The following is a 14,189-nucleotide window of genomic DNA, read 5'->3' as shown; positions in this document are numbered from 1 at the left end:
ATAAGAATGCCTTACAGTGACAGACTCGAGCTCAATCTATTTAATATAATCTATCTTACCAAAATGAACATGAAGAGGTGACTTTATTAGTCTGTAAGTATCTACGTGGGGAGCAGAAACTTGATAATAGAGGGCTCTTCAATCCAGTACATTGCATATAATGTTTGTTCCTACTGTTTCTAGCTGCTCAGTCATATTAAGACTGCTAAACTACTATTATATTTTGTTGATACTACACCTTGATGTATGCAATTGCTGTAGTTAGGACAGGAATGATAGTGGAGGGGGAGGGGGGAGTGGATAATGACCACACTATCTAGCAGTGTAGGCCAGGTGCTATAGGAATGAGAGAAACTCCTGCTGAAGTGACCAAGGTATGGTAGTCCGTGTTGGCTTCTGACGTGTCACCATTACGCTTTAGCATTAACACCCTGCAGCGGAGTCTGGCATATTTTACTATGCTCTTGTCAGCCTTTCTACTCACATTGCTTTGCAACCTCAAATGCTATATGTGTACATCTTTAAAAATGAAAGTTGAACTCTCTGAAGAAGGAAGGAGGTATGGTCTAGCCTGGGCTGAGCCTGCCCCACTAATGAGGTTGCCCTGACTGCCATTGTCAAAACTAAGGCCACTTCTGAATGAGAGCATCCATACAAATTTAACGTACTGTAACGTGCATTCACTTCACCTCTTTATAGTAACGCCATGTGGACAAACACTTAATAAGGGAAACCAAGGAGGGAAAAGCTTCTGTTAATTCATTTAGCTTTAACTGGTTTTCCATGATACTCACACAAATGGAGTGGGGGCGACAGATATTTAGATGCAAGTACCTTTGATGGCAAAGAAGCAGTGTTAGCCATAGAATCAGTATCAGAATTGTCAAACTATGAATAATGATTCATTTAACATCTGTCAGCATTATAGTTTGTCTTCTATGTTAAGAAAATGTGGTTTAACTGTAAGGTAAATAAAGGCATTAGCTATCCCACTATAAAAACACAGTGGAGACATAAGGCACTTTAGTTTCTCCAAAAGACACAGTAGATGAGATCTGAACTATGCCTACAATCCAATCAATGCTGAGAAATAACTGGGTAATTCATTTTAAAAATATCCTTGATTTTTGCAGTACAGCATGGTAAATATGTCAATGAAGAACATTACTGAAATGTATTGTAATATGTAGCATATGTAAAAGGTTATGAAATTAAAATATGCAATAAAAGTATAAACTCAGTAAAAAAATATCTATGCATACAACCCATGAAGTAAGTAATAAAATGTACACTTCAGTGGTGCAAGATGGGGAAGTCTTCCATTAAAAAAGAGGTTGGTATCATGGTGCTGGAAGTTCAAAATGGTATTGAATGTTATAGGAATGTACAACTGTTTTAGGTATATGGATTCTTGGGTGAGGTTAGAGCAGAAGTATGAATCTAGTGGTGTCCTAACGACTCGGAAGCAAATTAAAAGAACACAAACTATTTTTTTTAATTTCAAGACGTGGTCCATAACTCATGATTTTTTTAATTCTTGTGGCTGGTGAAGCTATCGTGATGGTGTGAGCCTGTAGCACGTAAAGTAACAGTAAAAAAAAATCAGAGAAGGATTTCATACGAGATAACGCCCAGCTTGTGCTTACCCTTCTGCCCGTGGGCCCCTCGCCTTCCCCAGCCTCCAACTGTTTAACTCCCAGTGCGCAAACACTTCCCCATCGACAGATTCTGCGCATTGCGCCCCTCCGTTTAGCCCCCGGCCCAGAGCAGCAGCAAAGACGCTGTCATGAAGGCTGAGTCTCGACTTTCGCAGATGGTACCGCGCATGCTCAGTAACAGCCGCTAAACTGCGCGAGGCCGCTGAGCGCGGCCGCAGTGTGAGATTAGACCGGCCTTGCGCTTCACACTGGTCTGGGCGCGGTGCTGTGGCCCCCAACGCCTCGCTGAGTGTTGGCTGGGACGACGCACAGGGCACGGAGCCGTGGACAGCGGCCGGTCCGGCTTCCTACTGGGGAACTCCCAGGGACGGCCAATCTCTGCCAGCAGCCAGCCCGCCGTGCAACGCGAAACCTCCTGGGGCGGGGCCGTATCCACGACAGCTAAGCGCTGCGGAATTTAGTTGCTCTGCTTGCCTCAACTGCGCGTCTTTGCGGCAGTTCCAGGCTCGGCCGTAAAGCAGCGCAGATCGCTGCCGTAGCGCGCGTGCGCGCGCGCCAAACTCGGCCCGCGAAAAGGATAAGCGGGTAGCGCGGCGGCATGGGGCTGCTGGAGCAGTGTGAGGCGGCGTTCGGCGCCGTCAACCTCTACGAAGTGCTGGGTGTCAGACGGGAGGCCTCGGGGGACGAGATCCGCCGCGGCTACCACAGGGTCTCGCTGCGGGTCCATCCGGACCGCGCGGCCCCGGACCTCAAGGAGGAGGCGACCCGGCACTTCCAGGTGAGCCCGCGGTGGTAAAGGGAAGAGAGACGCCCCCCGGGCCGGGCACCCCTGCCGTCCCCCCAGGAGGGGGCGCTGCTATTGGTCCGCGTTATGTTGACAACCGCTTTGTGTGAGTGCTCGGGCTCAGCGCCTGTGGAGTTGCAGGGCCACAGCTGCTTGTTTACAGCAGAGGCTGTTCCCCTTGGCTGTCGAGTGTGGGGGGAGACTGAGCCGCCAGAAGCGGGGCGGGCCGCTGCTCGGAGGCTCGCTGCGGAGGGTGACGGTTGTTTCCTCAGCTCCTAGGCAAGGTGTATGCGGTACTGAGTGACCAGGAGCAGCGGGCGCTGTATGACGAGCAGGGGGTTGTAGATGAGGAGTCAGACGCTCTGAGCCAGGACCGGGACTGGGAGGAATACTGGAGACTGCTCTTCAAGAAGGTAGGGTTGCTGCAGTGAAAGGCTAGTGGTCTAGGGGAATTCTCAGCATTGCTACTGGGTGAGTCCCAGATCTAGTGCTCCTAGAAGGGAGGGTGTGTCTGGAATTGCTGAATAATGATCTCTGCATCTGGTACATGCTCTAAAAGTGCTGCTGCCCTGGTTAAGGGAAACTTGTTTTCTATCCAGCTATCTCCATATCTGCCCTGGTGTTGTACTATCCTGGGCAGTTGCTACTTCTGTTGCGCTACCATTCTCTCACTAGAAGGGAGAACCTATAATGGCAGCAGGTGGTAAAAGAGACCCAGTTCGGGAATATTTTAATGAAGTTCCTCTACTTGTGGGTAAGACAGGCATGCGTGCAAAATGCAGACAGTGCAACGAAGAAATGCAAGGCCTGGTTGCCCGAATGAAACAACATCATGAGGAGTGTTCCTTCTCAGGAGGAAGTTGTATTGAAGATGATGAAAGGAACATGTATCAACATGCAGGATCTTCAGGTTGGTAAACTTTTTAAATTCAAACTTCTTTCTTAAGGACTACCTGTACTCCATCTGGACTATTCTTGAATTCTTACGTTTGAGCAAAAAATATAGTTGTTACTATCATTTTTAATGCAGTTGTGATAAAGAAATAGCTGCAATAGGCAGATCTTCCTTTTACAATTTCACCTTTAAAGTAGTACTGAGTGTCAGTGAATGCAGTGAGTAATACTAAATGAGCAGTCTGGTAATAATAATTAAATAACTGTGTAATTTATTTTGTTTAGAAGAATGCATCCTCAACATGCAGGATTCTGAAGACTATCCACCTTCAAGATCACCATCATTTTCTATAGTTTCAGAGTTATCTGCCAATGATAGTGTTTGTCACATCATGTATGTCACATAGCCACAGTATATCACCTGTAGCAAAAAGAAAAACAAATCTCTCATCCAGAAACAACCATAGATAAGTTTGTGATAAGAACCAGCAGATTACAAAAAGAGGTAATTGATGAAAAAATTGCCTGGTTTGTTTATGCAACAAACTCTCCTTTCCGTATGATTGAGAACCCACACTTCATTAAACATGGTTCAGTCATTAAGACCAGGATACAGTCCACCCAACAGAGCAGATGTTTGCAGGCAAATTGCTGGATAAAGTGTATGAAAGAGAAATTGAGCAGTGTGCAAAAGGTCTAGAGAGGGTGAAATTGTTAACCTGAGTCTTGATGGGTGGAGCAATGTCCACAATGATCCTGTTGTATGTGCTTGTGTGACAACAGAAGAAGGGAATGTTTTCCTTACAGAAACAATTGATACATCAGGAAATGCACACAGCAGAATACTTACAAGAAGTAGCAGTAAAAGCTATAACAAACTGTGAAAAAAATTCAAATGTCTAGTATGCAGCTTGGTCACAGACATGCTGCAAATGTATCCAAGATGAGAAAATTTTAGAAGAGTGAAGAGAGTCCCAAGCTAATAACATATGGTTGCAGTGCTCATTTGATGCACCTCCTAGCCAAAGACTTCAGTGTTCCAGAAATAAAGGCTAATGTTGTTGAAATTGCAAAAATACTTCCATAACAACCACTTTGCAGCAGCTGCTCTGAAAAAAGTGGGAGGAACCAAGCTAACTCTCCCACAAGATGTGTGATGGAACTCAGTAGTGGACTGTTTTGAGCACTATATCAAGAACTGGCCTAATCTGATGACAGTTTGTGAACAAAATTGTGAAAAAATAGATGGCACTGTCACAGCAAAGTTCTCAAACATTGGCTTAAGAAAAATGTTGAACACATGCTGAGTACCCTGAAGCCTATTTCTGTAGCCTTGAACAAAATGCAGGGAAATAGCTGTTTTATTGCTGATGCTGTTGAAATTTGGAAGGAACTGAGTGAGATCTTAAAAAGAGAAATATGCAATGACAGAGTTAAATTACAAGCATTAAAAAAACGAATGGGACAAGCACTATCTCCAGCTCATTTTCTTGCAAATATTCTCAATATCAGTACCAGGGTCAAACCTTAACTGCTGAAGAAGAGGAGTTGGCTATGACATGGACATCCAGCAATCATCCCTCCGTAATGCCAACTATAATAAACTTCAGAGCTAAGGGTGAACCATTCAAGAAATATATGTTTGCTGATGATGTTTTAAAGAAAGTCACACCAGTGAACTGGTGGAAGTCACTTAAGCACTTGGATTCAGAGATCGTTGAAGTGATAATCTCATTTTAACAGCAGTAGCATCTTCTGCTGGTGTAGAAAGAGAATATTTTCTCCCTTTGGACTAATTCATTCCAAACTGAGAGATTGTTTGGGACCTGAAAAAGCAGGAAAGCTTGTTTTTCTTTTCCAAATTATGAACAAACAGGAAAAGGAAGCTGAAGATGACTGAGTTAGCTGCAGAAGCCAATATTTTAAGTTTCTCATGTCAACCTCATAGTCTATTTTAATTTTAAAAAAATTAAAAAATCATTATTTAGTTAAAAACAATTTTAACAAAAACAAACCTGATTTTAAAAACTTGAATGTTTAACTAAATTCAAAAATTCATGTTTGTTTTGTTAAAATATTTTATTTGCTGTTGAAGAAAAAAATCCAGAATACAGAACGTTGTTTTAGTTAAAACAATTTAAATGTCTGTCTGGTGGTGGTCTCCTCCTAATACAGCATGTCAAGAAAATCCTCCAAATATTAATGATTAGCCTGTTGAATTGGAGACAGTTCACCTCCCAATGACTTCATAAATATCTGCTTCAATTACCTTTTGGTAAATGAAATAACCAAACAATCATTTGTTTTCTGATATAGTTGTAAAACTAATCTGAAAAGTTTTCAAAATAAATCACTTAAAAAATGTATAGTGTGTGCCTTCTAAAAATGAAACCTACATCGATCTCTGAGTTGTGAAGAATATGTATTAAGGTTATAACAACCAACAAGAATGCACTTTTATGCAGAAATTCATGATTAAATAGTCTTCTAGACTCATGATTTAAATCAAATCCACCCTGATCTAGGTGAATTAAAACATGTCACTGATCGGTTGGGTAGATGTTCATCTATATCAACAAGATTCTTCCAGGTATAAACCAAAAGCAAAGTGATGGTTAGGGCTCTAGAAGAGCCCTAGAGGAAGATAATGGAAATTTTTCTGCCCACTGGCTAGATTGCCTTCACCAAGGTTCAGTCAACAGTGGCTTACTGCAGTGAGTTTACAGTGTACTTTGATCAGATTTGGGGCAATCTTAAACTGCAGTGGTCTCAAAGGAGAGGGCAAACACATGGTCTTCTCTCAGGTGTCCTTGATAATACTAGTTATTTCAATGGGCTTTTATCATGAGATGCTGGTGATGCAAAAGTCAGTTGTAGTTCAGTTCCTTCTGGAGATATCCTGGAGGCTGATGCTCTTAAAATAATGTAGTTACTGAATGGTGAAGTTCAGTCTTGGTATCCCTTCTCTTCAACTTGAATGTGTAGCTGCTTTTAAGGGGAGCAGTGGGGGCAAGAAATCTAACTGGCTTCAAGACTCAGCTTGATAAGTTTATGGAGGGGATGGTGTGGTGGGTTTGCCTACAATGGCATGTGGCCTGTTGGGACTGCCTGTAGCAAAAAATCCCCAATGGCCAGACATGGAACACTAGATGGAGAGGGCTCTGAGTTACTACAGAGAGTTCTTTCCCAGGTATCTGCCTGGTGGGTCTTGCCCACATACTCAGAGTCTAACTGAAACCCATCTTTGGGGTCAGGAAGGAATTTTTCGCTGGGTCAGATTGGCAGAGACCCTGGGGGTTTTCACCTTCCTCTGCAGCATGGGACATGGGTCACTTGCAAGTTTAAACTAGTGTAAATGGTGAATTCTCTGTAATTGTTAAGTCTTTAATGATTTGAGGACTTCAGTAACTCAGACAGAAATTATGAGTCTATTACAGGAGTGGGTCTATGAGGTTCTGTGGCCTGCAAAGTGCAGGAGGTCAGACTAAAATAAAGTATGTATTACTTGGTAAGAATAACCAGGCTGGGCTCACAGTTCAGGCTGTCTCTCGGGGTGGAGGGTAGGGTCTCCAGTTTTGAACCTGGTGGCTGGCTGATAACTTGGGGTGGGAAGGAAGCTGTGAGCCCAGAGTAGGTTCAATTTCACAGCATGGAGCTTATCAGCAGTGAAATTGTCATTTTTGTCAGTTTCAGGGCTCCAGATCTGAGCCCCACCACTGCTGCTCTGAGTCCAGGCAGCCATGAAACTGACAAGAATGAGAGCCAGGAGCCATTGTAAGTAACGCAGTATCTACACCGGGGTGGGCAAACTACAGCCTGCGGGCTGGACCTGGCTGGCAAGCTATTTTAAGCTGGCCTGTGAACTCCTGCTGGGGTGCTGGGTTGGGGCCACACCATGTGGCTTGGCCCCGGTCCAGTGCTCCAGCGGGGGCGCTGAGTTAGGGGCCATACCATGTTGCTCCCGGAAGCCTCGGCATGGCCCCACTCCGAGGGTCGGGAGCTGCTCCATGCCTAGGAGCCGGAGAAGGGACATGCCAGTGCTTCTAGGAGCTGCTTGAGGTAAGCACTGCTCAGAACCTGCACCCCATAGCCTCTCCCCATACCCCAGCCCTGATCTCCACCTTCTGCTCTCCAAACCCCTCAGTCCCAGAAAGGAGCACCCTCCTGCACCCCAAACTTCTCATACCCCAGCCCCACCCCAGAGCCTACACCCCCAACCAGAGCCCTCACCCCCTCCTACACCTCAGCCTCAATTTTGTGAGCATTCATTGCCCGATGTACAATTTCTATTTCCCATGTGACCCTCAGGCCAAAAAGTTTGCCCATCCTGGTCTACATGGACACTACATTGCCCTAAGCTCGTGGAGGTGCAGTCATTATGTTGGTGTAGCAGGCCGCTTACTTCAGCAGAAGCAGCATTCTAGTGTAGACACAGACATAATTAGGTCGATGTCAGCTGCCTTACATGGACCTAACTTTGTAGTGTAGACCAAGCCTCAGTGCCTGTGGGTATGTCTATACTTAAATTGCTACAGCAGCCGAGCTGCAGCACTTCAGTGTAGATCGCATTCCACAAGATTAACGAGGGCCTCCTTGACATGCCTTAAGCATATTCCCATTGTAGAAATTTGCAGAGCTGCTACATGGACATTATGCATTACAGCTAGCATCCCAATAAGATGCTCAGTTTATTAGAGCCTCCATGTCCGACTTCCTTCAGATGACAGTACTGCTTTTCAAATTGTCCCATGAGTTTGAATGGGTGGAGTCCTTCCTAAAGAATTCCCATGACTGGCAAATAACCTTCATTTCCCTTTTTAGAATACTTTTAACATCAAAATTGGGGCTGGAAAACTTGAATGTGTATCTAAATTTCTTTTCTAATCTAACATTGAGAATTTGCCGCCTTTGGTAAATAAATCTTGATGTTTTAACTTAATTTTTTAAATTTCAGATCACCATAAAAGATATTGAAGACTTTGAAAAGAAGTACAAAGGTTCAGAAGAAGAGCTGGCTGATGTTAAAGCGGCATATGAAGATTTCAAGGGAGACATAGACAAAATTATGGAATCTGTGCTGTGTGTTGATTATACAGATGAGCCAAGAATAAGGAAGATCATACAACAGGCCATTGATTCTGGAGAAGTTCCATCCTACAAAGTCTTTGTAAAAGAGTCTAAGCAAAAAATGAATGCAAGGAAAAGGAGGGTATGTTACTGCACATGGAAGGGGTCAAAGGGGAAAATTATTTAATATTTACACTTGGCAGGAAGTATTCTTTTCAAATCCATGTAAACTGTGCCTCACTTTACAAATTCTCTCCCCACTGGAAAAACATAGGATGAGTTTTATAAAGAAAGAACTGAGACACCATCATGAGTTGCTGGACTTTAAGTTTGAATCTGAGTCTAGAAACTTTCTATTTTGTCTTTTCAACAGTAACTAAGGCTTTGTCTACACTAGCACTTTTGTTGGCAAACTTTTGTCAGTCAAGGGTGTGGGAAAAAAATCAACCCCCTGACTGACATAAGTGTTGTTGACAAAAGTGTCAGTGTGGACAGCACTTTGTCGGCAGAAGATGTTCTCTTGCCGACAACTATTGCCACGCCTTAGGGGTGGTTTAATTATGCCAGCAGGAGAGCTTTCTCCCACTGGTATAGAGTGGCTTCACAGGACCCCTTATAGCTGCGCAGCCTTACGTATAAACATAGCCTTAGTTTTTCAAATGTCATGTCCTTTAATTGCAGTCAGTTTGCTGCTAAGGGTTTCAGTGCAATAATAGGCACTTTCTACTTGCATTTCATTTGTTTGAATACCATACCCACTTTGCTAACAGCTTATCAAAGTTCAAGATATTGGAGCAGATCAGTGTCTCTTGATCCAAATCTAAAAGGAGAATGTTAGGCCAAAAAACTGACTTCTGGAATCATACTGTATATTTGTTCTTTATATGAGACAGTGCATGCAGCAATTTTATTGATAGTTGAATGATAAAAAGTTGTTAAAATTCAGATGCGAAGAAGCAAAAACGGGGTAGGATTTCCTAATAGCGGAACCAGTATTGGACATTTCTTTAATACAGACAACACTTTCTAAGGCCAAACAACTTTGAACAAATAACTTTTTTTCCACTAGCGTTTTTTTGCTACTTTGCTCCTCAGTTTTGTATTTAGACACAAAAGGAAGTATTCAGTGACTCTTGTAATAAAACTTTGTTCAAATAACATGCTGTTTGTTTTCATCTAAGCAGCTAGTTACTATTTCAGGCTCAAGAAGAAGCTAAAGAGGCAGAAAAGACCAGGAAGGAACTCGGTCTTGGTGATGGGGAAGATGACTTGAAAGCACTAATTCAAGTAAGATTTGAGGATCTCTGTAAATAAGGCTTTTTATGGTTTTGACTTCAGATAGTTGTTACCTTTTGGTGCCCAAATGCCAGTAGGCTAATATGGTTGCAGATTATTGCATATTGGAAAAAATCTACTGGAGATTAGAATGAATCCTTGTGTTGAATTTTGTGTCTTTCATTTAGTCTTCAGAAGGCTCTGATTAACACTGAATATGATGCAAAATTTTATTTAATAAAATCACTTGGATAACCTGGTTCACTGTAGTTATACTTTGTTCTGGTCCCAAATAAACCATGAAAGTTTAGACTGGGAATGTAGGAATTGCTATACTGAATAGATACCACAATAAAGGAACCATTGATGTGTTTGAAGTCCCTGATGGGTTTAGACACGAATGTTCTTCATTGGCTTTGTACTTTACTCTCTGAAGGATTCCACAGGTTGTGTGGTGGTAGTTGGCCCTGAGATCTCTATCCTGTTGGGTACCATAAGGATCTAGTCTGTCACCCCTTATTCAATGTGCATGTGAGGCCACTCCTTAGTGAGATGTGTTCTACTGATAACACCCAGCTTTATATAGCTAGCTTGTCCATCCCAGATTGTGTTGTCAAGTAGGCAAATTTGGGCCATGAATAAGGGCAAGAAAGCTGAGTTTGAATCCTGAGAATATTAGAGATTATGGAAGATTGGAAGACACAACTTGTAGTTAGCAGAGATGTTATAATTTCCTCCTATTACAAATGAAGGCCAGACATCCTCACAGGTTGCATCTTGAGATATGTAGTTAGATTCTCAGCTGTTTTTAAAGGACAAAAGAGCATCTGCAACCAAGTTTGCTTTTTACTATCTGTGTCTCGTCAGGAGGCTACATTCTTTTTTTTTTTTTTTTTTTCTGAGGTGGACCATGTTGCTATGATCTGTGCTTGTCACCTGTAGGTAGGACAACTGCAGTGCATTCTACATGAGATTACAGTTTATTTAAAATCTGAAGTTATGAAGAATGTAGTAACTTAATAGTTGTGTTCACAGGGAAGACCCTTCACTTATCAATATTCCAAGAGCTTTAGTGGCTGCTTAATGTTTTCCAGGTGGAGTTTAAGGTATTGGTTTACCTATAAAGTTCAGTGGCCTGCTTCTCTCAAGTGCTGAGCAGCCACTAGTCCATTGAAGTCAAGGAGAACTGCATGCTGAGCCCCTTTGAAAAGCAAGCTATAAGTGATCTGAGATTTTTCTGTTTGAGGAATTGCGTTACTCCCCATGACATATTGTCACTGTTGAGGTTCGTGGAGGTGCCTGAGTTTGACTTTGACCTCCCTCTGTATATATGAGGGAGCTTCTGACAAAGCGTGCTGCATGAAGAACCCTTGACTTTGGAATTCACTGCATCTGTTCTCCCTGCTTTGATCTGAAGTATCCGGAATCTGCTGATCTTCCTCATATCCAGCAAGGCCCATCTGAGTAGGCATTTGGAAAACACTGAGGGGGCTACAGGAGAGATGGTTTGCTTTGGAAGGGCATGTGAAGATGTTGATTTGAATTATGCTTGCTGATATGTTTGTAGAGGTAGCAAAGGAAATGTACTGCTGTTTAGGTGATATTTTTGAATTGTAACTATTTTAGTTAATGGCAAGGAAGCCTCCTGTGAGTCTCTTATGCTGTATTTGTATAAACAAATTAGATACCTAGATCATTTCTCCTTTCCAGAATATAGTTCTGGTCTGTTACCTCTTTCCAGGAACCCACCCCCATTGTCAATCAGTTAATATTTTTGTTAGCCTTTATCTTTAAATTTATTTTTAGATACTAGATTAAGGTGGACCATAGATTTTTACATAATTGTATTGCATATTTCATATTCTCGTAGTACATCAACGTCCTATTTAACTATACAGATTATTCTAATGAAGTTGGATCTCACAATGACTTTTGGTAAACAGATTTCTTGTTCATTTTATAGAGCAGAAATAAAGACAGAAAAAAAGAAATAGATGACTTTCTGGCTCAAATGGAAGCAAAGTATGGAAACAATTCCAAAAAAGGAGGAAAGAAAACAGCACCCAAGAAGGCAAAGAAATAATTATCTATTGACTTTCTAGCCTGTATGTCAATCCACAAATGAACACCTAAGTTCCAGTGAATCTCTGCAACCTTCCTGACTTCCACTGGAGAGCACATGCACATCAATTCATTGTGGCTGGGAAGATATGATAGCAAGTGAGATGAAAACGAACTTTTTGGTGACACAATTTTAAATCTTCTCCTAAATTTTCATTAGGGTTAAATAGGTTATTGGATTACCATTGGGCCTCAGATAAGGGTAGTAAATGTACTATTTGGGATCTGTATGTCTGTCAAAATTTGAATTGTGTAAGCACATCAAAACCCAACTGGTGAGACTGCTGGTGGCAAAACAATGTAATTTGACAGAATTGAGAGTCTTAAAAATGTTGGTCTATGTGGCGTGTTACCTGAATATCTTATTTTCTAGTTCTGTTTATGCTTACCAGCTTCCTCTGTAATACCCTGTTGCTCCTCTTATGGTCTTTGCACTTCTGTTCAGCAGGGCAGGAGTTTTTCAAATATTTGTGGTTTTATTAAAGGTGTTTTTGAAAGCTAGCTTAAATAAAAACGTTTTTGCAAAACTGCAGTACTTGGTTTTTTCAACCTCATGTTTTTGCAAGTGTTTTTATAGATGTGTCTAAAATAGAACATTAATAATGAAATTGACTATCTGTTCAAACACCTGATGTTGAATTGCCTAACATGAAGTAATACTGCACGATATTACAGCATCTTGACAGAAAACCAACCATTCAAGCAAAATGATGGACATGTATTCCCACAATGGCATGCGGTTATGTCAACACTTATCCTGCAAGAGGCCTGTCACCAGTTCATTATTTCCATAATGAAGCCCTCTTTCTGTAAGTTGTATGAAAGTTCTCATAGAACTCGTCTATTGTAAAAATACAAGTAAGCTAAGCAACTTCATAAGAAAAAAATCTAAGTGAAGTAATAGTCCTGTAGTAAGTTTAGTAAGAATAATTTAAAGGCAGCAGAAATTCATGTAATATGCCTTGGTATAAATTGGAGGGGCAGTTAATTTAAAAAATGCATTAGCTGCAAGAAACTGTATTTAGACACAGCCTTATTTTATTTTGTGAAACCTATTTCTGTAGGCCTTTTTAGTAGCCAGGTGCTAAACATTTGCAACTTGAAGCGAATGGAAATTACAAGTACTCATCAGTTTCTAAGATCACTCCCTGAATTTAAGGTTGACTAGAACTGTATTGAAAATGATTGTTTTGAAAATAGTATTTCATGCTTAGTGTTACCTCATTGCTTTTAACAGTTATTACCCTGAAGCTGACAAACTATGTTAAATCTTTAAGTAACTATGATTGGGTGCAAAACAAATCTTACCAAACAAAAGCATTCAGTAGTGCAACCTTTTGACATCTGCTGGTCCCTTTTTATCATGCACAGGAATTCAATCTGTAGCGAGATTGAATTTTGGTAAAAATAAGTCTCCAGAACTCGTCTCAGGCTACAAACTACACGTACCTTTAGTTAGGGGCCATAATACCATCGAAGCTACATTTGTCTTGTGTCTGTTAATAGAGTATCACAAACAGAGGAGTGGCAGAGAAAAATATTTTGGTCCCTAACCACAAGTGTTGCCATATGGCCTGATTTGAACTACTTTGACTGTTTTAATTCAGATAATTTTCATTTCCTTAAAGGAAGGAACCTTTGTAGTGACCAAGATGAGTAGACTGTGGATTCAGTTATAAAGAGATTATAATGGGTCAGTCAACTGGTACAACCCACTTAGTGCCTTGGAAAAGACAGTGATTGCCTTTAACTATCATGTTTAAGTTAATGCCTTTAGCAAACTCAATGGTGCTTTGGTATGTTGTGTATCATTCTGTCTAACGGTCTGAGATAAGACCACTAAATCTTAGGGAAGGGAACCCCCTATGCCTGTTAAGGATTGTTCTGTGTTGTACAGCACCTAGCACAATGGGGTCATGGTCTGACTGTGGCTCCTAGGCACCACAGGAATACAAATAAGTCTCTTGCCTACACTATTCTTTCATATTTCTGAACAGAGGATGGTTGAACCAAGAAGATAGGAGAGGGTTGGACTGCTTTTCCATGAACAGGAATTTTTGAGGTGAGGTCTTTGCATCAGGAGGGGAGGGAGGAAAATCTGAGTAAAAAAGTTGCTAAAAGACACACAGTGGTTGGTGGAATTTGTAACCTGTTTTTTGGTGAGAGAGAGGGGGCTGAATCGCTGCATGTGCTAACAGACTATGTAAAAGATATTTTTTCCTCTGTCTGAGCAAGATGACTTCTAGTAGTAATGGGACTTATGTGGCCACTAAAGAGCAAATGTGCCCTGGGATAGTCATTTCAGTCTCTCTTCGTGAAGCTTGTATCATGTATGTACTTCCAGTGGGCAACTGTAAATGTGTTTTGTTAAATGGCTTCACTAACTATTC

General features: G+C 41.5%; 1 protein-coding gene across 1 annotated transcript; it reads left to right on the top strand.

The window, feature by feature from the left end:
• Window positions 1-111: 111 nt before the first annotated feature.
• Window positions 112-12,326, top strand: DNAJC9 (DnaJ heat shock protein family (Hsp40) member C9). Its single transcript, XM_032765879.2, has 5 exons — window positions 112-2,436; window positions 2,715-2,855; window positions 8,291-8,545; window positions 9,604-9,690; window positions 11,642-12,326. The coding sequence occupies exons 1-5, from the start codon at window positions 2,257-2,259 to the stop codon at window positions 11,759-11,761; spliced, it is 783 nt and encodes a 260-aa protein (XP_032621770.1). The 5' UTR covers window positions 112-2,256; the 3' UTR covers window positions 11,762-12,326.
• Window positions 12,327-14,189: the final 1,863 nt, after the last annotated feature.

Source organism: Chelonoidis abingdonii, chromosome 15 (assembly GCF_003597395.2).
Source record: "Chelonoidis abingdonii isolate Lonesome George chromosome 15, CheloAbing_2.0, whole genome shotgun sequence".
Classification (NCBI taxonomy): domain Eukaryota; kingdom Metazoa; phylum Chordata; order Testudines; family Testudinidae; genus Chelonoidis; species Chelonoidis abingdonii.
This window is presented reverse-complemented; position numbering and strand designations above follow the sequence as displayed.